This window comes from Terrapene carolina, unplaced genomic scaffold, assembly GCF_002925995.2.
Source record: "Terrapene carolina triunguis isolate 2854851 unplaced genomic scaffold, T_m_triunguis-2.0 Scaffold836, whole genome shotgun sequence".
Taxonomy (NCBI): Eukaryota; Metazoa; Chordata; order Testudines; family Emydidae; genus Terrapene; species Terrapene triunguis.
The window spans coordinates 3,479,718-3,504,359 of record NW_020665187.1 but is presented as its reverse complement, the minus strand read 5'-3'; the positions used below and the strand labels follow the sequence as shown (position 1 = coordinate 3,504,359).

Here is a 24,642-nt window from a genome sequence, read left to right as displayed (position 1 = left end):
CCTCTCTTCTCCTCCATTTTGTCCTCTCCCACTCCATATCTGTCCCTCGTTGGCTCTCTCTCCTCCAGAGGCGTAGCGAGCGCCCTCCGTACCCTCCGACCGGAGGGGGCCCGCAAGGAAGGGGGCCCCTAAAAGTGGCAAAATAAATACCGCATTCCAGTTTCTGCATTGTAAGGGGCCCCGCCCGGACATATGTTCGGAGGGGGCCACCGTTCGGAGGGGGCCACGTTCTTTGTTGCTACGGCCCTGCTCTCCTCCTCCATTTTGACCTCCTTCCACCTTCTCTTCGGATGGGGACTGGAGAGAGGTTCTGTTCACCCTCCACTTTCCAACTTTGGGGGAGGGATAGCTCAGTGGTTTGAGCAGTGGCCTGCTAAACCCAGGGTTGTGAGTTTAATCCTTGAGGGGGCCACTTAGGGATCTAGGGCAAAAATCAGTACTTGGTCCTGGTAGTAAAGGCAGGGGGCTGGACTCGATGACCTTTCAGGGTCCCTTCGAGTTCTATGAGATAGGTATATCTCCATATATTATTATAACCCTGAATGTTTCCAAGTGTACCGGACTGAATTCACCCAAAGGCGAGATCCAAAGCCCATTGAAGTTGATGAGTGTATTTCCAATGACGTTGATGAGCTTTGGATTAGGCCCAAACCACAGATGAGTTGCCATCTGTGATGTGTCAGCTGATGGTTCCAGCTGTGAGGTTGTTCTTATTCCTCTTCGTTCTATCGTGGCTATTTTAATCCTGATTTCTCTTTGCCACACAGCTCTCTGTGAATAACAAGCCTCCTAACTCCGAGGGACAGCAGGGACAGGGAGAGAAAAAGGACAATGCAACCGCCCCATCGGCACCCCCGACGTACGAGGAAGCAACTTCCGGGGAAGGGATGAAAACGGAGGCGTTCTCCCCTCCACCGTCTGTTCCCCTCCACCCCAGCTGGGCTTATGTGGACCCCAGTGAGTACTCGCTTGCCCTGCATTGCTATGAAATTCACTCGGCCAGTTTATTGTCCCCGTTCTACTGATGAATGAAGCTGAGGTGCAAAGACTTGGCCAAGATCACAGAGCAAGTCAGTGGCAGAGCCAGAAATAGAATCCGGGAGTACGGACGGTAGACTCCACTCCTTCTCAGAGCAGGGGGTAGAATCTAAGAGTCCTGACGGCCAATCCTCTGCTCTAACCACTAGACCCTACTCCAGGGGTGGCCAACCTGTGGCTCTGGAGCCACATGCGGCTCTTCAGAAGTTAATATGCGGCTCCTTGTGTAGGCACCGACTGTGGGGCTGGAGCTACAGGCGCCAACTTTCCAATGTGCCGGGGGGTGCTCACTGCTCAGCCCCTGGCTCTGCCACAGGCCCTGCCACCACTCCACCCCTTCCTGCCCCCTCCCCTGAGTCTGCTGTGTCCTCGCTCCTCCTGCTCCCCCCCAGAGCCTCCTGCACTCCACGAAACAGCTGATTGGGAGGTGCGGGGAGGGAGGGGGAGGCGCTGATCGGCAGGGCTGCTGGTGGGTGGGAGGCACTGGGAGTTGATGGGGGGCTGCTGACGTATTACTGTGGCTCTTTGGCAATGTACACTGGTAAATTCTGGCTCCTTCTCGGGCTCAGGTTGGCCATCCCTGCCCTACTCCCTCTCAGAGAGGGGGATAAACTGAGGAGTCCTGACTGTACGGCCCCTGGTAGGGCTGATTTCTTAGTAAGCAAACAGCTGGTCGTGTTATAGTGAATCTCAGGTCGTGTCTTTGGTGGATGCATCTGACTCCTGGCTTGTTTGGATTGAATTTCCAGGTGTGTGTGTGTATGGGGATTATTTCTGTTACATCCTGTAACTGCATCCTTAGGGCTCCAATGACGGTAAAGATGCATCCATGGAGACCTCCCGCTGCAGGGAAGCATGGGGCTAGTAAGTCGCTGAGCTGTTTATCTGGAGCTCCCTGAAGACACTTGCACCTTGACTGCCTCTGAATCTTTCTCCCTCATCCCCTTCTGCCTCGGTGTCCGTGTCCGTAACAGAGAGGCGATAAATAACACGTAATTGCAAGTTACAAGGTTATAAATGCACTGGGGGATTGCTTTGATCTATCGACTCCAGACCCATGCAGTTTATGAGCCTGGCAAAATTCCCACGTTGCAGCTGTGTGCCCAGTTGTATGTGCCATCATATGGAGTCCCAGGAGCGCCGCCAGTTTTTTTGCCACCCTAGGCGGCGGAAGGTCCCGCCCCTGAAATACCGCCGATGACCGGGGTGGCCGAAGATCCAGCCACCGCGGTTGCCGCCCCCCAAATGTTAGCGCCCTAGGCGACTGCCCAGGTCGCCTAATGGGTTGCGCCGGCCCTGTGGAGTCCCCCCCTTGATGGCCACCACATTCCTCTTACTCCAGGTCCCTTTCCTCTTTCTCTGATCTCTCTGACCCCTGCCTGGCTGCAAGCTGGGGGCTCCTATATCCGGGCTGTGTGTGTGTGTGAAATTGCACCGACAGGCACTGTGTAATGTACGAAGTACCCAGAGGCAAACATAAATGCACTGATGCGGCTTGGTTTATTTTAGCGTGGGAGGCCAAACATTACCTGCCCTGCTCTTGAATAGGCAAGAGCACTGGGTTCACCTTGTTAGCAGAGTGGCTAGATCCCGAGGCTGTCACACAGGTTGAATTCTCATTGACTTGGAGTGTTTGCCTAGGAAAGCAGTGAGTTAATGGGCAAAGCAGGGGAAGAAGTGGCAGCATCTTGGAAGTAAGGAGTGAACAGCACAGGCTCCGGCTTGTAATTTCCCCTGGGGGTGCTCAACACCTCCTCAGCCCCAGCCCTGCCCCCACTCCATCCCTTCCCCCAAGCCCCCACCCCCGCCCTGCCTCTTCCCACCCCTGCTCCATCCTGGCCCCACCCCCACTCCACCCCTTCCCCCAAACCCCCACCCTGCCTCTTCCCCACCTCTCCTGCCCCCTCCCCTGAGCGCTCCCCGTCCCTGCTCCTCCCCTTCTCTCCCACCACCTCCTGCACATTGCGGAATAGCTGATTGCGGTGGGTGGGAGGCGCTGGGAGGGAGGGGGAGGAGTTGATCGGTGGGGCCGCCGGTGGATGGTAGGTGCTGGGGGGTGGGGTGGGGGGAGCTGGTTGCCAGTGGGTGCTGGAGCACCCACGGGGTCGGCGCCTATGGTGAGCCAGCTTAAAGGGAAAGATGGCCTAGTGCAGGGGTAGTCAATTATTTTTTGTCAAGGTCCAAATTTCTTGGTCAGGGTATAGTCCAGAGAAAATAATAATAATAATAAAATAACAATATTGATAACAAGTAAATAAAAATATTCCCGGGTCTGTTCAAAAGCATCTGGTGGTCCAGATTTGGCCCGCCTACCACTGGCCTAGCGTTTAGGGTGTTAGCCAAGGATTTGGGTCAAGTCCCTGCTCTGCAACAGCCTTCCTGGGTGACCTCGAGCAAGTCACTGAGCCTGTCCGTGCCTCAGTTTCCCATCTGTAAATTGGAGGTAATATATTACCCTCTGGAACGGTGCTGGGAAGATAAATGCATTATCGATGGCAAGAGGGGATTTGATAGCAGCCTTCAACTACCTGAAGGGGGGTTCCAAAGAGGATGGAGCTCGGCTGTTCTCAGTGGTGGCAGATGACAGAACAAGGAGCAACGGTTTCAAGTTGCAGTGGGGGAGGTCTAGGTTGGATGTTAGGAAACACTATTTCACTAGGAGGGTGGTGAAGCACTGGAATGGGTTACCTAGGGAGGTGGTGGAATCTCCATCCTTAGAAGTTTTTAAGGCCCGGCTTCACAAAGCCCTGGCTGGGATGATTTAGTTGGTGCTGGTCCTGCTTTGAGCAGGGGGTTGGACTAGATGACCTCCTGAGGTCCCTTCCAACCCTGATATTCTATGATTCTATGAGGTCTTCAGATCGTAGGGTAAGAGGAGCTGTATGAGAACCTTTGGGAGGTGAGCTTGCACGCCTGAATGGTAGGGCAGGTGACAGTGATGCAAAGAAGGAGGAGAGGAGACGGTCTTTGGGGAGATATGAAGCTGCGGTGCTTGGCACTCTTGTGTGACGGCTGTGGCCAACCCAGCAGAGACAGAACAGGGCTAACCAGGTGAGTCTATATAGCTTGAGCTGGCAGCTGTAACAGACTCACGTCCTCTCTGGCATGGAGGGGCGGGGGGCGCTAGGCATAAGCAGACTAAGCAATTGCTTAGGGCCTTGAGCAGCTCAAGGGGGACCCCTGTCTGCTTTTTTATGTCTTGTGTGTGGGGCCTCCCCCCTGAGAATATTCTTGCTTAGGGCCCCCAGTGGGCTAGCACTGCCTCTGGAAGGGGGCGGGGGGCACACATTGACAAGGGGGTTTAAACCTTTGGAACTCTAAAATAATAGACCGTTCATAACATGTGCACAAAATAGGAGAATTACAAGGATAACCGCACTTCAGGCTGTGGAGCACACGACAACGGCTGTTCTCGAGGGCTCTCAGTGGACCGTATGGTATTGCACGAGAGGCTCCGTGCAAGGTGGTGTTTTTCACCTTCCCATGATGCCGTGGGCATTAAGCCCATCGGTGAGAGCTGGGATGCAGGACTAGATGGGCCAGTGGTTAACTGGGTTTGGCAAATCCAATCCCTGAGCTTGCCGTGAGTGACATCGAAGGTACATTGCATAGCATAGGCTGGTGCTGGATTATGGAGGGCTGTGTTGAATTTAACTGCACCCTGGATCTGAGGCCGAGAACAGAGAAGTTACTGGACTTCCAGCAGCGAGGACAGCAAGCGGAGGCACTTGGAACACAGGGACTCAGGATCCTGGGTTCTATTTCTGGCTATGCCAAATGTTCTCCATGTGACCTTGAGCAAGATATTTAGGCACTACGTCCCTCTCTGTGCTTCAGTGTCCTTGTTTGTAACCTCTCCAGCTGTTGACACCTGCCTGCATCACAAGGGAACGGTGGAGCTAAATTTGGAATTGCTTGTAAAGATCATGGAGAACCTTGGGTGGGCCGGGGTAGGGAGGTGCAATAAGGCCTTGGTAATCTCTTGGTAAACACGTCCTTCTCAGTGCCAGCGGCTCTCTCCATTTCCCTGGGAGGGGCTAGAGAGGAGCAGTATGGTCTTCAATCTCTTGGTAAACACTTCTTTCTCAGCACCAGCCCCTCTGCGTGTCATGAGCGACGATATTATTGTCATCTGTCCACACCATGGTTCTTATCAACAGTGCCATCGGCTTCCAGTCAACTCACTTATCGTATTTATACCTCAATGAATTATGGGCGATCGATCAACCTCTGGCATTCATGGTACCCCTCTATCATCATTGTCACTGTACATGCCTGCCTGCCTATGTATCTATCTAATTATGGTATTTCTCACTCTGTCTACCTGATCTGATGTGCAGTATAGGATGGACGAATGGTTTGAGCACAGACCTGGGAGCCAGAGACTACTGAATTCTAAACTTGACTTGTATGCCTGTTCTGTGCCTCAGTTTCCCCATTTCAGTTATCCCTGATCCTCTCTCACTAGATGGTATTGCCTAGTGACTAGAACACTGGACGGAGACTCAGGATGCCTAGAGTCTATTCCTGGCTCTGCCATTGGCCATCTGGGTGACCTCAAACAAGTCACTTCCCCTCCCTCAGTTTCCTCATCTGTAAAATGGGGATAATGATACTGACCTCCTTTGCAAAGTGCTTTGAGATCTAGTGATGATCAGGGCTAAGGATTATTATTCTGCAACAGCATCACTGGTTGCCACGGCTACGGTTACATCACATTCTGCCCCCTACTGTCAACTCAGTCATCCAGATAGTCCCATGTACCTGAGGATTTCCCTGCTCTTACCCTTCCCATAGATCAGGGGTGACGTTTGCTGCGGGCCTGGCTTATATGCGCTAAACCTCAGAGATGATCCACTGGGCAGGTTTGCTCTTCCCTGTTTGTGTTTCATTATAGGCAAAGAAGGCCTCTTAATGAAGAGCTCTCGGCGCAGGTGGTTTGGGAACAGGTCTAGAAGGCAGTAAGGGACCTGGGTTCTCTCTGATCTAGGCTCAGTGCTGAGACACTCCGTGTCTGTGGGCAAGTCAGTCAGCAGCCCTGCGTGTCACTCGCGTCAGGGGCAGCGCAGAGGACCTCCTTGAAGAAGCAGCCTGTGTGCCTGGGAAATGAGTTGTCACAAGAAATGAGGCAGGCACCTGTTAATTCTCAGGCAATTCGACAGGGCCAGGGGATTGCAGAGCTAGTTTAGCAGAGGGCTGTGGGTGACAGGACAGCTGCATCCATGTGGAGGTATTTAATATTCAGTGAAAGGTGAGGCCTCTGGCCATGGCTGGAAAGTAAGGGTGTCATCTGAGCCTTCACGATGGCTATTAAAGATCCCATGACACTGTTAGCAAGAATACGGATGTTCACCCCGTGTCTTGGCCACACTTCTAGTTTGGATAATTGGGTCCCACTTCTGTAAATTCTCCCCAGAAACAGGATTCTGCTCTGCCTCTTGTTTGCTGTTCAGCAGCAGCTGTGCCCCGCCCCCTGAAACTTTTGAAACTTTCTTTTGATTTCATTTTGATTTTTGATTTTTGATTTTCATTTTGATCGTTTCTTTTGATGTCATTAAAAAAAACAGTTCAAAAGCATGAAGAATGTTTTGATTGGGTCGATACAAAACAGTTTGTTTGACCCCCTTCTCCCCCCCCCCCCGTTTTTTCTTTTTACTTTCCGACTTACCCAAAATTTTCAAAAAAGGTTCGTTTTCTATCCGACCGGACACAATTCCCTGCGCCCCCCCACCCCCGACTTGTCAAAAGTGCCGGTGAACCGAAAAATCCATTCTTTGCCCTGCTCTGCAAGTCTACTCCCAAGCCACAAGAACCAGCCTGATGGTCAGGTTATGGAGCAATCTTCAAGTGGATCATTGAGCTCCTCCTGCTACGGCAGAACTCGTCTGGGCTCGGTGGCCATTGTTCCAAGGTTAACAGCTCTTCAGTTGAGTTTGTTTAACCAGAACTGGGACATACTTTATCTTTTCTTTTTTTGAGTTATGTCTGAGTTAATCAACGGCTTTTTCTTTTTTACAGTAGGTTGTGACCTTTTATGTTGTCACATACGGCAACTCCCAAACCGCTCGCTTAACAGACTTAAAACTTTCCATGCTCTCAGTGCTCAAAGGGGAGGAAGGTTTCCAGAAAGGTGCTCCTTTGATAACAGTTACAGACCGCTGAGAACACGGGGCCCAGGTCTCAGTGGATCAAAGGCCATTTTATGCCTCTCTGGCAGGGTAAAGTGGACTCACAGTGGGTTTAAACCGCCCCCTGAGAATCCGCTTTTGTGGAGGGCCTTCGCCAGCTTAGGGGGTGGGTAGGGAGCCTGGCCAGAGGACACTCCGCTGTGACAGTTATCTCTTTTTCAGAAGTTAGGGTAGCCCAAAGGTTGCTCTAATATATACTGAGACTGGGCCCTGAATACAGAGTGCCTAACGCCCTCTCGCCATGCCCAAGTTCAGGTAAAGATAATCAGGTGGGCAGTGTTCTCCAGGGCCCCCATCCTCGGAGTGGGTCACTATATGATGTCAGCATTTCTGCTCCAGGACTCCCTCCATGGGGGTGAGGCACAAGGGTGTGTGAGGCCATTTCCTCTTCTCTGGGACCCCCACCCAAATGTGGTACAAGAGCAGGTGACCTGGGGCTCATCCGTGGGGAGCATGAGGAGTTGCCTAGCTCGGCCTTGAGATCCCCATCCCCATGACACCCAACAGCTGATACGTCCCAGTGAACTGTCTCCCAGCAGCCAGTTTGTCCCACGTCCTGTTGAAACGACTCTCTCCTTCTGCTGAACGACCGACGCCAGGCAGGCCAGTCATGTCCCGCAGCTCCTGGTGCCAGCACGTTGGCACCTGATTTCTCTGCCTCGGGGTGTGTTACAATGGAGAGGGAAGTCACGTTCTGGAAGGCGACCGGTGGCTTTGCATTAAGTCCTGCCCGCCCACACTCTAGCGTATGCAGTTGTTGCAGGGGGCATGCTATTGTTCTGATCCTGTCATGCCAGGGCAGGGCTTGTGGTTGCAGCTCCCAGGAGATCTGCGCCTTTAGTTCTCTTCGACAGAGCGGCACTGATCGCTGTTGGAGTGTGGACAGCAAAACGCTTGTGCCTCCCAGTAGGAGCTCCTGGGGAAGGGTCTTTTCTTCTCTTGACCTTTCCTTTGGTCTTGAATTGTGTCTCAGGCCAGGCATGGACTGAGGCAGGATCTGAGCTCAGGCAGGATCAGGATGCAGCGGATAATTCAGAGTCAAAGCCACAGGGAGACGTCCCTGATGTGGTTGGCTGGGTAGGAAGATCAAGGGCTCAGGAAGACAGGGTCTAAGCTGGGATGCCTAGTGGAAGTATCTCCTTGGGCTGGTGGTGCAACGTGTGTGGCAAATCTTGAGGTTTGGGGGGCAATCCAGGCCTGCTATAAACTTGAATCCACCCCTGGTTTCAGACAACACCCCAGTGCCCCCTGGGGAAGTGGCAGGACACAGCTGAGGTGACAGGCAAAGCTGGGAGGTGGCATCTGATGTGTCTTTCTCTTTCCAGGTGCCAGCCCAAACTACGGGAGTGGAGGGTACCCCGGAGACACGGAGCTACTCACGACCTTCAACTGGGATGACAAAAACGTGCGCAGAGTGTTCGTCAGAAAGGTACCTCCTGGGACAGCCTCCCAAGCGTACATAGGGATCCTGGCTGAAGCTAATGGGCCCCAAGAGGAGTGTGTGTGTGGGAGAATGAAGTAAGACGCAGCTCCACGATCCCAGCCAGTGCAATGATGCGCTAGCCCAGTGCACGGCTTGGATGGCTCAGGCTGGTGAGACCCAGCGAGCGCCGCGCTGCAGGGCCTTCATGCTCACGTCAATCGGGGCACGTTCAGATCTGCGTCTGAGCTACCTGGCTCAGGCCCACTGTGGAGGATGAGCCCAAAACGGCGCAGAAAGAGTTAATTAACGGTGTTGGATTCTGGTGATACCGCAGGGCCGTCTCCATCACGCGTTTGGAACACATGTTCTTAAGGCGGATTAGGGCAGCAAAATGGTTCCTTGGCCAGATGGTGTATATCAGCATAGCTCCATTGAAGTCAATGGACCTGACCCCCAACTGGGGTAAATCCACGTAGCTCCAGTGAAGTCAACGGGGCCAGATCCCCAGCTGGTGTAAATTGGTGTCGCTCCACTGAAAGCAATGGGCCAGATTGCCAGTCGGTGTAAATAACACCGCTCGAGTGATGTCAATGGAGCCACTTACATCACCTGAGGATCCGATGGAGGGTTTCCATCAGCAGAGGATCCAGATAGGGGAGCATGGGGGTGGTTTTTGCCTCCAGCCAGGCATGACTGTGATCCGCACTGACAAGGTGCTGTGGTTTCTCGTTTCAGGTCTATGCCATTCTTATGCTCCAGCTGTCTGTCACGGTCAGCATTGTGGCTCTCTTCACCTTCTGGTAGGTCTCTGGAGTTAGCAACAATCCTCAGCTCTGATGTCTTACTTGTGCACTTGGGTATCTTTTCCTCAAGTATCGGTCACTCAGGTCCTTGAGTATCTTTCACTTGGTCATTATCAGTGACTCGGGTACCTGGATAACTTTTCCTTGAGTGCTGTCTGTCACTCAGGTACCTGGGTAGCTTGCCCTTGGATGTTATCCATCACTCAGGTACCTGGAATTTTTTCCCGTGGGTATTAACTGGCATTGATACCTGTGTATCATTCCATTGAGCATTATCTGTCACTCTGATACCTGGATATCTTTCCCTGGGGCATTATCAAGTCAGCCCCAGATATGTGGGTATCTTTCCCTTGGGGAGTAGCTTATCTATACTCAAGTAAGCAGGTATCAGGCTCCCTGTAGCTCCGATAACTTAGTGTTTTGGGTGCACATAGATCAAATTACATTTAGGATTAATAATAGATCACCCATCACTTGAAGAAGTTCAGCGACTTGTCTAAGAAGCCGGCAGCCCTTTCCCTCCAGCAGGCTTGGCTGCATAATTGAGAACAGCGGGGTGTCTATAGCTCGCTCCTTTCGAAAAAAATAGTTCATAGTTAATATGCATATTTGGGGAGAGCCCTGGATTCCGAGTCAGGTCTCCTGGGTTCTAATATTGACTTCAGAAGGGAGCGTGCAGCCTCCTGGGAATCAGTCTCCCTGGCTTCTAATTCTAGCTTTGCCACTGACTGTGGGATCTTGGGCAAATCTCCTCCCCTCTTTATGCCTCAGTTTCCTCATCAATAAAATGGGGATCATGACACCGGCCTACCTCCCACGGGTGTGTGTGATGTTTCTGTAACTAGTTTGTATAGGAAAGTGCTTTGATGACAGGTTATTATCATGAACATCACTGCAGATATCATAGAATCATAGACGATTAGGGTTGGAAGAGACCTCAGGAGGTCATCTAGTCCAATCCCCTGCTCAAAGCAGGCCCATTGAGCGAGGCAGTGTACACACACACATAGTAAAAGACAGTCCTTGCTCCAAATAGCCGACAATCTAAATGGAGAACGCACAAAGAAAGGATTATTAGACCCTGTGTACAGATTAAGTGACTCACACAAGGTCCCACAGGAAAGCGATGAGGGAGGTGGGAACTGAACCTGTTCTTTATGTACCTTAAGCTAGTGCCTCCTCCACAAGATTGGCCTTCCTATTGAACAGTTTTGTTTATTTCCAATCAGTTAAACCTCAGCAAGTAGGAAGAATGGCCCAGTGGTTGGGGCGCTGATGTGGGAGACCCAGGTTCAACTCCTGCCTCTGCTATGAACTTCCTGTGTAACCTTGGGCAAGTCACTTAGCCTCTTAAATGCCTCAATTTCCCACCTGCAAACTGGGAGTCCCAGAGAAGACATGGGCATTGCCAGGATACCATCACCCATGGAAATGATGCCCCTACGCCTACATCAGTCATAGATTCCAAGGCCAGAAGTGATCATTTAGTCTGGTTTCCTGTATAACACCGGCCATAGAAATTCCCCAGAACAGTTCTGAGAGCCTATCCTGAGATATAGACATACAGAATCGGCAGCATAGATGCTTCTAAACTAGTCATGTTGCTAGTGCTTATGCCCACACGTGCATGTATAACCCATTGGTGAGCGCGTGGTACAGGTCCCGCTCTGTACTGAACCACAGAGGGGAGGAGCTATGGGAGCTTGGTCCTATAGCAGCTCCGGCTTTTAGCTCTGGAGTTCTGGGTTGAGTCTCTGGTGTGTCTGCCAAGATGGCGGCCATCACCCGCATGCCACTCTATACCCACTACGCACTTCCTTGGGAATACGTTTAGCCAACAGTCTGTGAAGTGATTGCTGTTCCGTGTCCTGTGAATGACCCTCCCTCTCCCTTTTCTTTCTCTCTCTCCTGCAGTGAGCCAGTCAAAGGTTACGTCCAGTCCAACCCAGCCTGGTACTGGGCTTCCTAGTAAGTATCTAATGCCTTTTCCCATTCTTAAATGGTGGAGCAGATTGTGTACGGTTGAATGTATTTGGAGGCACTTTTAGAGCACGCTGCTGCATCGGAACACCTGCCCCCACGCGCAGGAGAGGAAATTCACCTTTGAGACGAGAAACAAACATGAGCCTGTGGAAAACAAGACGTGTACAACGGAAACCTCAGTGTAACCTTAGCTAGAGTGTTTGCTACTGTGCTGAGATGAATGCAAACAAAACACTTAACGCTATCAAATGTACTGCAGGGCACTTTAAACAAAATATTGTTAAGGTCCCACCCGGCAGCCGGTTTCGAAATATCACCTTGTGTTGTTGAATTCAGTAGAAGTCAGAGTTGAGAGGATTTTCCAAGCTGCAGGGTGAAATGTTCAAATGCGCCCAAGTGGCTTAGAAGCCTGACTCCCATTGACTTGAGGTCCTAAGTCTCTTAGGCACTATAGAAAAGTTTACTCATAATCTATCACTTTTTAAATTGATGAGAAAGACCAGGTGGCAAAATTCCACTGTGCCTGCACAAACAGGAGGTCAGATAGATGTTCACAATGGTTCCTTCTGGCCTTAGAATCTATGAATCTGTGAAGCCCCTCCAACTTAAATGCTCATAGCTTGAAAATTACTGTACCAATTTTCTTTATTATTATCAATAATAATAATAACATAACAATAACAACAATAATATTTTTTATTGTGGTAGCCCCTAAGAGCCCACTCATGGACTAGGACCCCATTGTGCTAGGCACTGTAAAAATGCAGAACAAAACAATGGACCCTGCCCCCAAAGAATTTACAATCAAATTATAAGGCAAGACACAACAGCTGATTACAGACAGACAAGGGAGCACAAGAAAACAAGAAAACGATATTGGTCAGCATGCTGAGCAGAGGCCTCAGCAATCCAGCTGCTTCACTGTTGTCAAATTTTCTTCAAACTTGGCCAGCTTGCTTAAATCTCAGTGAGATCTACAAAACCAGCCAAGTTTGATATATCTGCTTTTATCCAGTATCGTGTTATCTCTGTGAAAAATTGGCACTTAGAACGGGTGCATTATGTTCATGCACTCAAAAGCAGCTGCACTGATGTGATTCGGACTATATAAAAGAAAATTCACCTCTGAGCTGAGACCAAGCATGGAAAAAATCAGCCCAAGGGGAATTAGCTTGACAAAGTTATGAGCAATGGTAAAAGAGGGTTAGAATGGAAGCTGAACTCAACCTTGACCACTAAGGATGTATCTACACTGCAGCTGGGGTGTGTGACTTGCAGCTTGTGGAGACATACCCACAACTAGCTTTAATCTAGCTAGTTTAGGTACCAATAGTGTTATGTACACATCATACACACAGAGAAATTAGATAAAAACATAAATACTCTTGTTGGAAGGTTGCAACATAACATTGCTTTATTTCTTAGCATTCAGAACGATAACACATAAGAACCCAAAACAGAGAGGGAGAAAACAGGCTGCTCCCTGACGCAGAGAGGCACAACTCACCCCATCTTACTATAATCTGTCTGCAAACTGACTGCTGGTGCTCCCAGATGCTTCACTACAAAGCCTCCTAGCCTGCATGCAAGCCCAAGAGAAGTTCCATCCCCCCACTCTTAGGCCTGGTCTACACTAGGCTTTTATGTCGAATTTAGCGCCGTTATATCGAATTAACCCTGCACCCGTCCACACCACGAAGCCATTTAGTTCGACATAGAGCCCTCCTTAAATCGATTTCTGTAATCCTCCACAACGAGAGGAGTAGCGCTAAATTCGAAATGGCCATATCGAATTAGGCTAGGTGTGGATGGAAATCGACGGTAATAGCTCCGGGAGCTATCCCACAGTGCACCACTCTGTTGACGCTCTGGACAGCAGTCCGAGCTCGGATGCTCTGACCAGCCACACCCCGGGAAAATTTGAATTCCTTTTCCTGTCTGGGCAGTTTGAAGCGCAGTTTCTGTTTGGACACCGTGGCGAGCTCAGCAGCAGTGGCAGCAGTGGCAACGATGCAGAGCTCTCCAGCAGAGATGGCCGTGCAATCCAATAGAAAGAGGGCCCCAGCATGGACGGATCGGGAAGTCTTGGATCTCATCGCTGTGTGGGGAGATGAGTCCGTGCTTTCCGAGCTGCGCTCCAAAAGACGGAATGCAAAGATCTATGAGAAGATCTCTAAAGCCATGGCAGAGAGAGGCTACAGCCGGGATGCAACGCAGTGCCGCGTGAAAATCAAGGAGCTGAGACAAGGCTACCAGAAGACCAAAGAGGCAAACGGACGCTCCGGATCCCAGCCTCACACATCCCGTTTCTACGAGGCACTGCATTCCATCCTAGGTGCGGCCGCCACCACTACCCCACCCCTGACCGTGGACTCTGAGGATGGGATATTGTCCGCGGCCGGTTCCTCAGCGGACGGGGAAGAGGAGGAAGGAGATGAGGAGGACGAGGCAGTAGACAGCGCTTACAACGCTGATTTGCCCGACAGCCAGGAGCTCTTCATCACCCTGACAGAGATCCCCTACCAACCCTCCCCAGCCGTTACCCCAGACACAGATTCAGGGGAAGGATCAAGCAGTAAGTGTTTTAAATATCCAAACATTTATTTACAACATAACTGGCATATTTAAAATATTAACAGTAGCTAAAGTGCTTTAAAACATGTAAACATTTATTTGCAACAAAACAGGAAGATTGAAAATATTAACAGTGGGTAAAGTGCTTAAAAACATGTAAACAGGAAAGTCAAACAAAAGGGGAATCAGTGCAAAGTGTATCATGATTACTCCGTCTTTGGGCGCCTCAATATATAGTCCGAACCATTTTAAAAAAATCTCACAATGTCCGCTTCATGATTATAGTGCCCAAAACCCTGCAGTCATTTGTCCCTCCAAGGGCACCTAAGCCAAGAACTGGTCAATGTAACCGGGGATCGAGGCGACATCCTCCGGGGAGAACTCCTCATACACCTCCTGCAGGTGTTTTTCAAGCCTCATCAGCAGGTTCCTGGGCAGGGACAGCTTATTAGGCCCCCCGTGGTAGGACACGTTTCCCTGCCACAACGCCAGCAGGTACTCCGGGATCATGGCCTTGCACAGCAGTGCAGCAAATGGCCCCGGTTTCTGCAGGCTGTCCCGGAGCATCTTCTCCTTCTGGCTCTCGGAGACCTTCAGGAGGGTGATGTCAGGCATGACTCCCTGCTGTGAATTAGGTAGGGGAAAGTTAGTATTGGGACTGCTTGCCCGTCCCTTTACAGAACTGCAACCGCCGGTTTACAGCCACGCGGTTTACAGCCGCGAGGGGCTGGGACAGGGCCAGAGTTCATGCTTGCAGGATTGCTGCCAGCAGAGACTCGCATTGCTTTCTATGTGAAAGGAGGCCAGTGCCACTCTTAAAGTTTTAAGCGGCCACAAGTCTACGGCTTACCATGTTTGCCATCTAGACAAAGTCCGGTGTCCTGCCCTGCTCCTCAGCTCGCCACAGCAAGACCGCAGGCACTGTAGGCGAGGGCCGAAAATTCGACCTTGTCCTCAGTGCGCGTGTGATAGGTGCTCTGCATGGTCTTGTTCACAGAGAAAGACTATGTTCTCTGTTCACAGATACATTGCTCTGTCTCAGGAATTCACTCCCTTTTTCCAATTCCCACAGCCACATCTGCCCAGAGGCTAGCGCACATTAGGAGGAGGAAGAAGAGGACACGGGAAGACATGTTTGCTGAACTAATGGAATGCTCCCGAGCACAGGCAGCCCAGCAGACACAGTGGAGGGAGAACTTGTCCCAAATGCACCGGGCAAACATGGAACGGGAGGAGAGGTGGCGACAGGAGGACAGGCAGGCTACTCAAACGCTGCTTGGACTAATGAGGGAGCAAACGGACACGCTCCGCCGCCTTGTGGATGTTCTGCAGGACCGGAGGCAGGAGGAGAGAGCCCCGCTGCAGTCTCTCTGTAACTGCCCTGCCCCGCCACCAAGTCCCATACCCCCCTCACCCAAAGTCCAAACACGGAGGGGTGGAAGGGGCCGGGAAAAATTTCACTCCACCCCTGCGGACTGCTCTACCACTAGAAGGCTCTCATTCCCCAAAATTTGAAAAGTCCTTTCCTACCCGCCTCACACAAGACCCCGTCCAAGTTTCACCCCCCCGTTCCATGTGCGGTTGTTAATAAAGAATACGTTTCTGTTCATTTCTGTTTCCATCCTCTTCTTTTGGAGGGGAGTCTGTCTGGAGGGGGGGGAAGGGCCTTGGTCATTGGACAGGACAGTCACCTTTAGCAGGGGGCAGGTGCAGCAGCAGGGCACATATACAGTGCAGTGACTAGTTATCCTGGTCAGTCTGGGAGGTGGTTTTCATGTTCTGTGTGGTGGGGGCGGTGGTGTTGCTCTGTGACTTGGTGGCGGGGGAGGGCAGTTACAGATCTTATGCAGCGGTCCTTACCCTGGATCACAGAGCCGCGCAGCAGGGGATCTGTAACCCTCCTCCCCCTGCAAGACAGTCACATAGCCGACACATACACGCAGTCCCGGCCAGGAGGGCTGGCAGGCTCCGTTGAAACAACCAGTCCACCATCGCGGAGCCTGTCATTCCTGGAGTTTAGAAGCATCATTTGCATCACAACCCTAAACCCGCTCCCCGCCACAGTCTGCGTCCCAGGTTTAAAACATTCCCGTGAAAACAGTAATAAAGACAACGGTGTCCATGAACAAAACAGAACAGATTTTATTTTTTGGGAAGGGGGTGAAGGGGGTATGTAATTGGAGAGGATAGTCGACGGCAACTGGGTAAAGAAACGGGGGCAAGTTCAGCTTCTGTGTCCACAAACTTAAAAGTCAATGGGTACCCTGCTCAGCCTTGAAACTGGCTTTCAAAGCCTCCCGGATGCACAGCGCGTCCCGCTGGGCTCTTCTAATCGCCCGGCTGTCTGGCTGGGCGTAATCAGCAGCCAGGCTATTTGCCTCAACCTCCCACCCCGCCATAAAGGTCTCCCCCTTGCTCTCACACAGATTGTGGAGCACACAGCAAGCTGCAATAACGATGGGGATATTGGTTTCGCTGAGATCACAGCGAGTGAGTAAGCTTCTCCATCTCCCCTTGAGACGGCCAAAAGCACACTCCACTACCATTCTGCACTTGCTCAGCCGGTAGTTGAACAGTTCTTTTTCTGTGTCCAGGGCGCCAGTATAGGGCTTCATGAGCCAGGGCATTAGCGGGTAGGCTGGGTCCCCGAGGATCACTGTAGGCATCTCCACATCCCCAACAGTTATCTTGTGGTCCGGGAAGTAAATACCTTCCTGCAGCCGTCTAAACAGACCAGAGTTCCTGAACACGCGAGCGTCATGAACCTTGCCCGGCCATCCGACGTAGATGTTTGTAAACCGTCCCCGATGGTCCACCAGTGCTTGCAGCACCATTGAAAAGTACCCCTTTCTATTGATGTACTGGCTGGCCTGGTGGCCCGGTCCCAGGATAGGGATGTGAGTCCCATCTATAGCCCCACCGCAGTTTGGGAATCCCATCGCAGCGAAGCCATCTATGATGGCCTGCGCGTTTCCCAGGGTCACTACCTTTGACAGCAGTACCTTGACGATTGCCTTGGCTACTTGCATGACAACAACCCCCACGGTAGATTTGCCCACGCCAAAGTGGTTCGCGACTGACCGGTAGCTGTCCGGCGTTGCAAGCTTCCAGAGGGCTATGGCCACTCGCTTCTGGACAGTCAGGGCTGCTCGCATGCGGGTGTCCTTGCGCTTCAGGGCAGGGGACAGCAACTCACAAAGTTCCAGGAAAGTCCCCTTCCGCATGCGAAAGTTTCGCAGCCACTGGGATTCATCCCAGACCTGAAGCACTATGCGGTCCCACCAGTCCGTGCTTGTTTCCCGGGCCCAGAATCGCCGTTCAACAAAATCCACATGCCCCATTGCAAACGTGATGTCCTCGGCGCTGGGTGTCGTGGTTTCTGACAGCTCTGTGCTACTCTCCGACTTCAGGCCCTCACTCCGCTGCCGTAGCCTCCTCGCCTGATTTCTCTGCATCTGCCTCTGGGAAAGGTGTATGATAAGGTGCGAGGCGTTGAGAACGGCCACAACTGCAGCGATGGTCGCAGCGGGATCCATGATCGCAGTGCTGTGGCGTCCGCGCTGTCACTGATCAAAAAGTGCGCGAACTGATTTCCCGCCGGCGCTTTCAGGGAGGGAGGCAGGGCGGTAGTGACTGACGGATGACGACAGTTACCCAAAAGCACCCTCGCCACAATTTTTTACCCAGAAGCCATTGGGGGCTCGACCCAGAATTCCACTGGGCAGCGGGGACTGCGGGAACTGTGGGATAGCTGCCCACAGTGCACTGCTTCCAATGTCGACGCTTTCCCTGGTAGTGTGGACTGACAAAGTCGAATTACTGTCCTTAGTGTAGACACACACGTTCGACTTTCTAATATCGATTGCACATATTCGATTTAACTAAAATCGAACTACTCTCGTAGTGTAGACATACCCTTAAATGTATCGCTTGCAATTCCAACACAGTGCTCATTACACCACAAGTAGCCGCAAGGGCGCGGTGGTGTGGGCTTCAGCTTGGGCAGCACAAGACCCCCCTGGCTATGTACTCAATTGTGCGGCCCACATGTCCTCACTGCTATTTTCAGTGAGCCAGTTAGGTCAAGCTAGCGTGGGTATGTCTACATGAGCTGCAAAATCACATCCCTGGCCGCTTACGTGTGCTTTGCCTGTTGCAATATTTGGGCCAGATCCTCAGCTGGTGTAAAGGAAAGTCAAAGCTGCGCAGATTTATACCAGCTGAGGTCTATCTGTCGGTCAGCCATTAAAGAATGCAACAAGTATAAAGGAGGCGCTGAAAAGTACGTATGAGTCTGGATTGGAATGCACTGGATTCGAGCTCAGATCCCACCCGTTGGGCATGCTGACCAGTCATCAGGCCTGAATAATCATTGAGAATGTCTCTTTTTTAGCGGAGGTGTTAAAAATATTTGCCCAGGCAGCATTTCCTGGGTCCTCTGCAAGGTTAGTGTCTGCATCCTGGCAGTTAATTAAGCAGGTGGCGTGTGAGATGCAAATGGCCATGAACAGGCCACGCTGAACCTGTTTCTTGTTAGTTCACACCCAAAACCCAGAGGTGAGAAACTAGCTTAGAGAAAGTTGGCGAAAGACCCAAAATAGCAGCCGGAGGAGGAAGCTGGTGATGATGCAGCGTTCATGCCCTTACAGGATAACACGTTCTCTTCAGCACTGGGAGCAAGGTTTGGTAGATCTGAGAAAGCCCCTTTTGAGACGTGTGGATTCAGATCCTGCTTCTAATTAGGACCCATACTTGTTATCAAGGCAGGTTCCCCAGATATCTCACCAGCTGCCTTTCCATCTCCAGACCTCCTTGTTTGTCCATATTCTTCCCTCGCAGTGCAGGGAACGTGTCTGATGCCAGTCAGTGTTCTTTTGCAGCCCCTACTTTGGGGAAGGGATCCTGGATGATGGGATTTCTCTCTTTCCTTTCCTTCCCATCCATCCACTCGACTTATCTATTCTTTCTTTTCTTCCTTCCTTCCATCCACCCACACATCATGTCTCTCCGCTATCCATTCTATTGATCCTGTTGCTTTATTTATTCCCTCTGGGCCTGATTCCCATATACACTAAGACCCCGTTACACCGCTCTGGCGGTGGAAAGGGACTTTACATTGGTGTGACTGTAATGTCCACCCACTTAAAGGTCCCTTTATACTGCCAGAGAGGCAGAATGATGCCTTAGGGTAATGAGAATCAGGCCCTCTCTCTCTCTTTCTCTCCATCTGTGGGAAGCCTCCTTCCACTCTTCCATGATTATTCCAGTCCCCAGCACTTTCTGTGGCTTCCTCCTGCAGGAGCAGAGCACAGATCTATCAACGGCGCATTGATCAGGGACTGTGAGGTTTGCCTCCCCGTTCGTGTTCCTTATTCATTAGACACATGAGCCACCAGTTCTCTGATTACCATCAATGCCTTTGGAACCTGCCTTCTCACCTACTGCCGGGCTGCCTCAGGCACTAGGGGTTATCGGTTTATCGTTACAGGATAACTGTCGACCCTGTGGAAAAACACAGGGCCGTGTGATGCTCTGGAGAGGGATGGAGGATCCCTTCATTGCTGGGAGCAGGTCAACTCTCTGGAGCTGCTCAAGGGTGGAGATGGTCACCTCTCTGGAGATAGTCAATTCTGGACATGGTCAACTCTCTGGAGATGGTCAACTCTGGAGATGGTCGACTCTCTGGCAATTTGCCTGCTTGGTTTGTGGACCAGTTTAATAGGTTTTGGGCTGTGTGGGGTATTCTCCCCTCGGATTCCTTTATTATTATTACTTATTTATGTATTATTGTAAAGGAAGGATAGTCTGGTGGTTGGGGCACTAACCTGGGATTCAGGAGACCTGGGGTTGAGTTCTTGCCCTGCTACAGACTTCCCGTGTGACCTTGAGCATGTCACATAGGCCTAGATCCTCAACGGTATTTAAGTGCCTAACTCCAGGTGCCCAAATATACCTTTGAGGATCTGGGCCTTCCTCCCTCTGAGTCCCAGTTCCCCTTCTGTAAAATAGGGGTTGCACTTGGACACTAGGATAATGGGTGCCAGACAAATACCATCTACACTGCAAAAAAAAACCTCCGGTGCTGAGTCTCGGAGCTCAAGTCAACTGACTAAGGCTCTCCCTCCGGGACTAAAATAGCAATCTAGACATTCGGGCTCAGGCTGGAGCCTGGACTCTGAGACCCACCCCTCTTGCCGGGTTTCGGAGCCCGGGCTCCAGCCCAAGCAGGAATGTTCACACTGCTAGTTTTAGCCCCGTAGCATGGGTCGAGTCAGCTGACCTGGGCTATGAGACGTGCTGCCGTGGCGCTCTTTCTGCAGTGTAGACGTACCCTAAGAATCCGTCTTAAACCTCCTCCTGTCTCCGATCTGGATCTGGATGGTAAAGCCATTCCCCAGGGTGTTCTAAGGGAGTTCGGCTGTGTAGCACCCTGGTGCGTCAGCAGCAAAACGCAGCAGGAACAATCAAGCCCGAGAGTGCTTCATTTCCCATGTCAGCCGCATTCAGCGCCAGGTTCTTCCTCCGTCACCCATCCTTTGTCTCTTTCTTCTTTCTCACAGTGCCGTGTTCTTTGTGACATACTTGATCCTGGCTTGCTGCTCCGGACCCAGGTAAAATACTTCCTTCTGCTTTAAACAACCCACTGAACTGACGTACTAGTGCTTTCCTATCACGGCTCAAATCCCGTATGTTCCTGACTCATGGGCTGTAGCACACGGTATCCATACCGAAGTTGTATCTCCGAGCAGACGCAGCCCGGATGCTGCATTGTCTGTAGCAGAGGGGTTGCAGTCGTGTCTCAGTGCTGTGCTATAGCAGAGGTAATGCAGTTATGTCTCCTTGCCCGAGATTCATGGGGCCATGTGCTCTTAGGCAGCAGACATGATGCAGTTGTGTGTTGGTGCACGGGGCAGTTGTGTGTTGGTGCACGGAGCGGTTGTGTGCTGACGCACGGAGCAGTTGCAAGTGGCTGCATCAGAGTTGCAACGTGGTAGGAAAAGTCTAAGTTGTATTGTAACTGTAATAGCAGAGGTGATGCTGTTGTATCTCGGTGATGCCCAGCCGTAGATGCTGTTTATTATTATACGGTGAAAACGCTGCCGTCTTGTCCCAGAGCTGGAGATTCCTGGTTGCTTCGCTGTAATATAGCGGATCCATTTGTGTCGCAACGTAGAAGTCCCCTGGGCACAGCGCTATAGTTACCCAGCAGAATTAACGTTGCGTTGCCTCACCGGCATGTGCCGCACAGATAATTAATTATGTAATTCACATTAGGCAACGCATTATGCAACACCTTTAAACCACTCTGCTCTTTGGATCGTGTTGCTGACTGACTCTTTTCACGTCACTTGTAGGAGGTATTTTCCATGGAACCTGATCCTCTTGAGTATCTTTGTAAGTAACTTACCGGCACGGTGACTGACCTGCCCTTTGGAGTGTCGTCAATTTCATAGCGATTAAGGAGTCCAGAAGGGACCATTGTGATCATCTGGTTAACGCAGGCCGTAGAGATTGGTCCAGTAATTGCTACCTTAAACCCAATCCCTGCTGGTGGAACTAGAGCCAGATAAATTGAGATGAAGCGGTACCCTGTAAAAACAACAACAACAAAATTAGGAGGAGGCAGGCCCAGTGGGGCAGAGGGGTATCTGGGTCCCATGCAGCAATGTGGAACTAGGGAAGTATCATTCTTAGCCCTACCCATTGGGATGTGCCCTATTAAACCCCTCTTGTGGGCTTTACCCTTTGAAGGTTAGCATCCATCATCCAGAAACAGTCTCCATTGGGGGCACCTGTTAAAGAGGTTTCGCTGCCATCTTGCTTACGCTGGGTGCCACAACTGGAGGAATTGAAAGACGTCTACAATAAATGGGTGCCTGTCTCTGGACGGAGCCAAGCTTCTGCTGCCCCTCTGTGACTCCTAAGTGGTCCACGTAGTTAGGGTTGCCAACATGGTAATATTTAAAAACTGGACACTCCAGCAGGAGTGCTGGAACCTCCCTTGCCCCGCCTCTTCCTCCTGAGGCCCCACTCCTGCCCCGCCTCTTCCCCCCCAAAGCCCTGCCCATGCCCCACCTCTTCCACTGAGCCCCCGTCCTTGCCCTGCCTCTTCCCCTGAGGCCCCACTAGGGTGACCAGATGTCCCAATTTTATAAGAACAGTCCCAATTTTGGGGTCTTTTTCTTATATAGGCTCCTATTACCCTCCACCCCCATCCCGATTTTTCACACTTGCTGTCTGGTCACCCTAGGCCCCACCCCCGTCCACTCCTCTTCCCCCCTCCCCCAGTCACTCGCTGCTTTTCCCTTCCCACCCACCCCTTCCCGGGTCAGGAGGGTAGCCTACAGAGTCGGGGTTGGGAGCTGCAGCCACCCAACGAAGGCAGGAGGTGGCCCTGGCTGGAGCAGGTGATGACCCGGCACCTCTCCCGCTCGCAGTAACTGGACTTTGGGTGTCCGGTCAATAGATCTGACCGGACACTGTCAGGTCCCCTTTTCAACCTGACTTTCCAGTTGAAAACCAGGCACCCAGCCGCCCTACATGTAGCCTCACCACTGGGATAGGCCTGGAGGAAGCCTACACCCTTAGTGGCCAAGGGAACTGGGAAGCCTTCTGCCTTCACCCCCCCTGCCTCCATGAAGGACAATTATGGGACAGCTCTGAGTAATTATTCGTGGAGTAACTAAGCACATACCCCAACACTAATGCTTTCTCTTTCTCCCCCCGACCCCTAGACTCTCTCCATGTCCTATCTCACTGGAATGCTCTCCAGGTAGGTCAATCAGTTGGGCATCAGATTTCTTTTCCTTAGTTTGGCTCCACGTCCCACCTCTTCTCTGCAGCTCCCTTCCTTGGCTTCCCACGTTAGAATTATCTGAGCAACGCTGGCCCTTTGCTCCTGCTAAAATAGCCAAGCAAAACCTGACCCTTCCTTTGACATCAGCTGCGACCTCCAGTGGAGGCCGGTGTGAACTCCATGTGTTTTGCCAACAGCTGGCTGTGGGGAAGCTCAGATCAACTCCAGCCCCAGAGAGAGCCCGCCCGCCACCACGCGTCATTGCAGGGGCATGGGCTTTTGGGGAGTCCACTGCCACTTCTGTCGCGGCATCTCCAAGCAGGAGGTGCTGTAGGGAGCGGGGCAGGAAAGCTGGCTGTGGGGTGGCTCAGGGCTCTGCCATTCCCATCCTCTCCCAGCCGCTGTGTAGGGAGCAGAAGCAGTGTCTAGGGGGCAGTCCCACCTCTCTTAGTGCAAAGCACAGAAGGAATATTAACAGATCCAGGCTTCTGCCGGCCAAAGAGTGATAGAGGGAAGCAAATTGCAGGCTTGAGGCTGGCCTTGCCAGCAATTTTCTTTCATCTATAGCAGAAGGAGAATCCACACATCAGTCATTTCTTAGGCTTTTCCATACCTATCTAGCCAAGAACCCCCACTGTCTAGCCATATGGGAAGTGAAGGGTAATCTCAACCCCTGATGCTTGTTTGCCTGACCCTAGCATCCATGCTTTATCTGCCTACCTCTGCTAAGCCCCTGGAGCTCCTAATTGTCTCTCTCCTTCCATCCATTTGTGGGATCTAATTAGAAATGTGGTTTCCATGTTCCTTTTGCAGCTATTACAACACCACGTCGGTTCTCTTGTGCCTGGGGATCACAGCCCTGGTGTGTCTTTCCGTCACCATCTTCAGCTTCCAGACCAAGGTTGGTGTTGATTTAGTTGGTGTTGGTAGATTTAGTTGGGGTTGGCCCTGCTTTGAGCAGGGGGTTGGACTAGATGACCTCCTGAGGTCTCTTCCAACCCTGATCTTCTATGATTCTAAGGTGAGACTATCCCAGCATGTAGGGCAGGGGGGCACGGGATGCATCTCAGAGCGGGGAGGGAGATCTTGATAGGGAAAGAGGAGCTGACACTCATGCAGCAAATGGTTTGGCCAGGAAGTATGGATCTGGGAAAGCAGCTAAAGGCCGGGGGAGGGGGGACAGGTGGGGTGCAGGAGGGAATCTCTGACAGGGATGGGGGTTGCAGTATGGGTGCGATATGGGTCCTGGGGAGTCTTGGATTTTGGGTGCAGTGGGATGACAATGCTGAGGTGGATAAGGATTGGATATAGGTGGTGAATAAGCTGTATAATAATGATAGGATTTGGAGTTATAAGGTCCAGAGTGTGATGGGTGCTAGGCTACAGAATTTCGGGTGTAGGTGGGGTATGTTGAGTCCTGGTCTATAAAGTTAAGGGTACAGGATTTGGGGTAGGATGAGTGCTGGGGTAGAGGGTTTGGGGTATAGGTGTGGTATGAAGGGGGCTGGGTATAGGAGGGCTCTGATGGGTGCTAGGTGTGGGGTATAGGTGGGGTCTGATGGGTGCTGGGTAGCGGGTTTGGGGTTTAGGCGGGGTCTGATGGGTGTTGGGTAGGGGGGTTGGGGTATAGGTGTGACATGAAGGGTGCTGTGTATAGGTGGGGGTCTGATGGATGTATGATCTAGGTGGGGTCTGATGGGTACTGGGTATGGGGTTTGGGGTCTAGGCGGGGTCTAATGGTTGCTGGGTATGAGGTTTGGGGTATAGATAGGGTCTGATGGGTGCCAGGTTTGGGGTCTAGGCGGGGTCTGATGGGTGCTGGGTATGGGGTTTGGG

General features: G+C 51.6%; 1 protein-coding gene across 1 annotated transcript in view; it reads left to right on the top strand.

Annotated features, from left to right (window-relative positions):
• FAIM2 (Fas apoptotic inhibitory molecule 2) overlaps positions 1-24,642 on the top strand; it is a 36,746-nt gene that overhangs the window by 3,832 nt on the left and 8,272 nt on the right. Inside the window, exons 2-9 of the mRNA XM_026660754.1 lie at positions 768-957; positions 8,552-8,655; positions 9,385-9,449; positions 11,367-11,420; positions 20,570-20,620; positions 21,365-21,404; positions 22,745-22,782; positions 23,620-23,707. Coding sequence (XP_026516539.1) covers positions 768-957; positions 8,552-8,655; positions 9,385-9,449; positions 11,367-11,420; positions 20,570-20,620; positions 21,365-21,404; positions 22,745-22,782; positions 23,620-23,707 — 630 coding nt within the window. The remainder of the gene's footprint in view (positions 1-767; positions 958-8,551; positions 8,656-9,384; positions 9,450-11,366; positions 11,421-20,569; positions 20,621-21,364; positions 21,405-22,744; positions 22,783-23,619; positions 23,708-24,642) is intronic.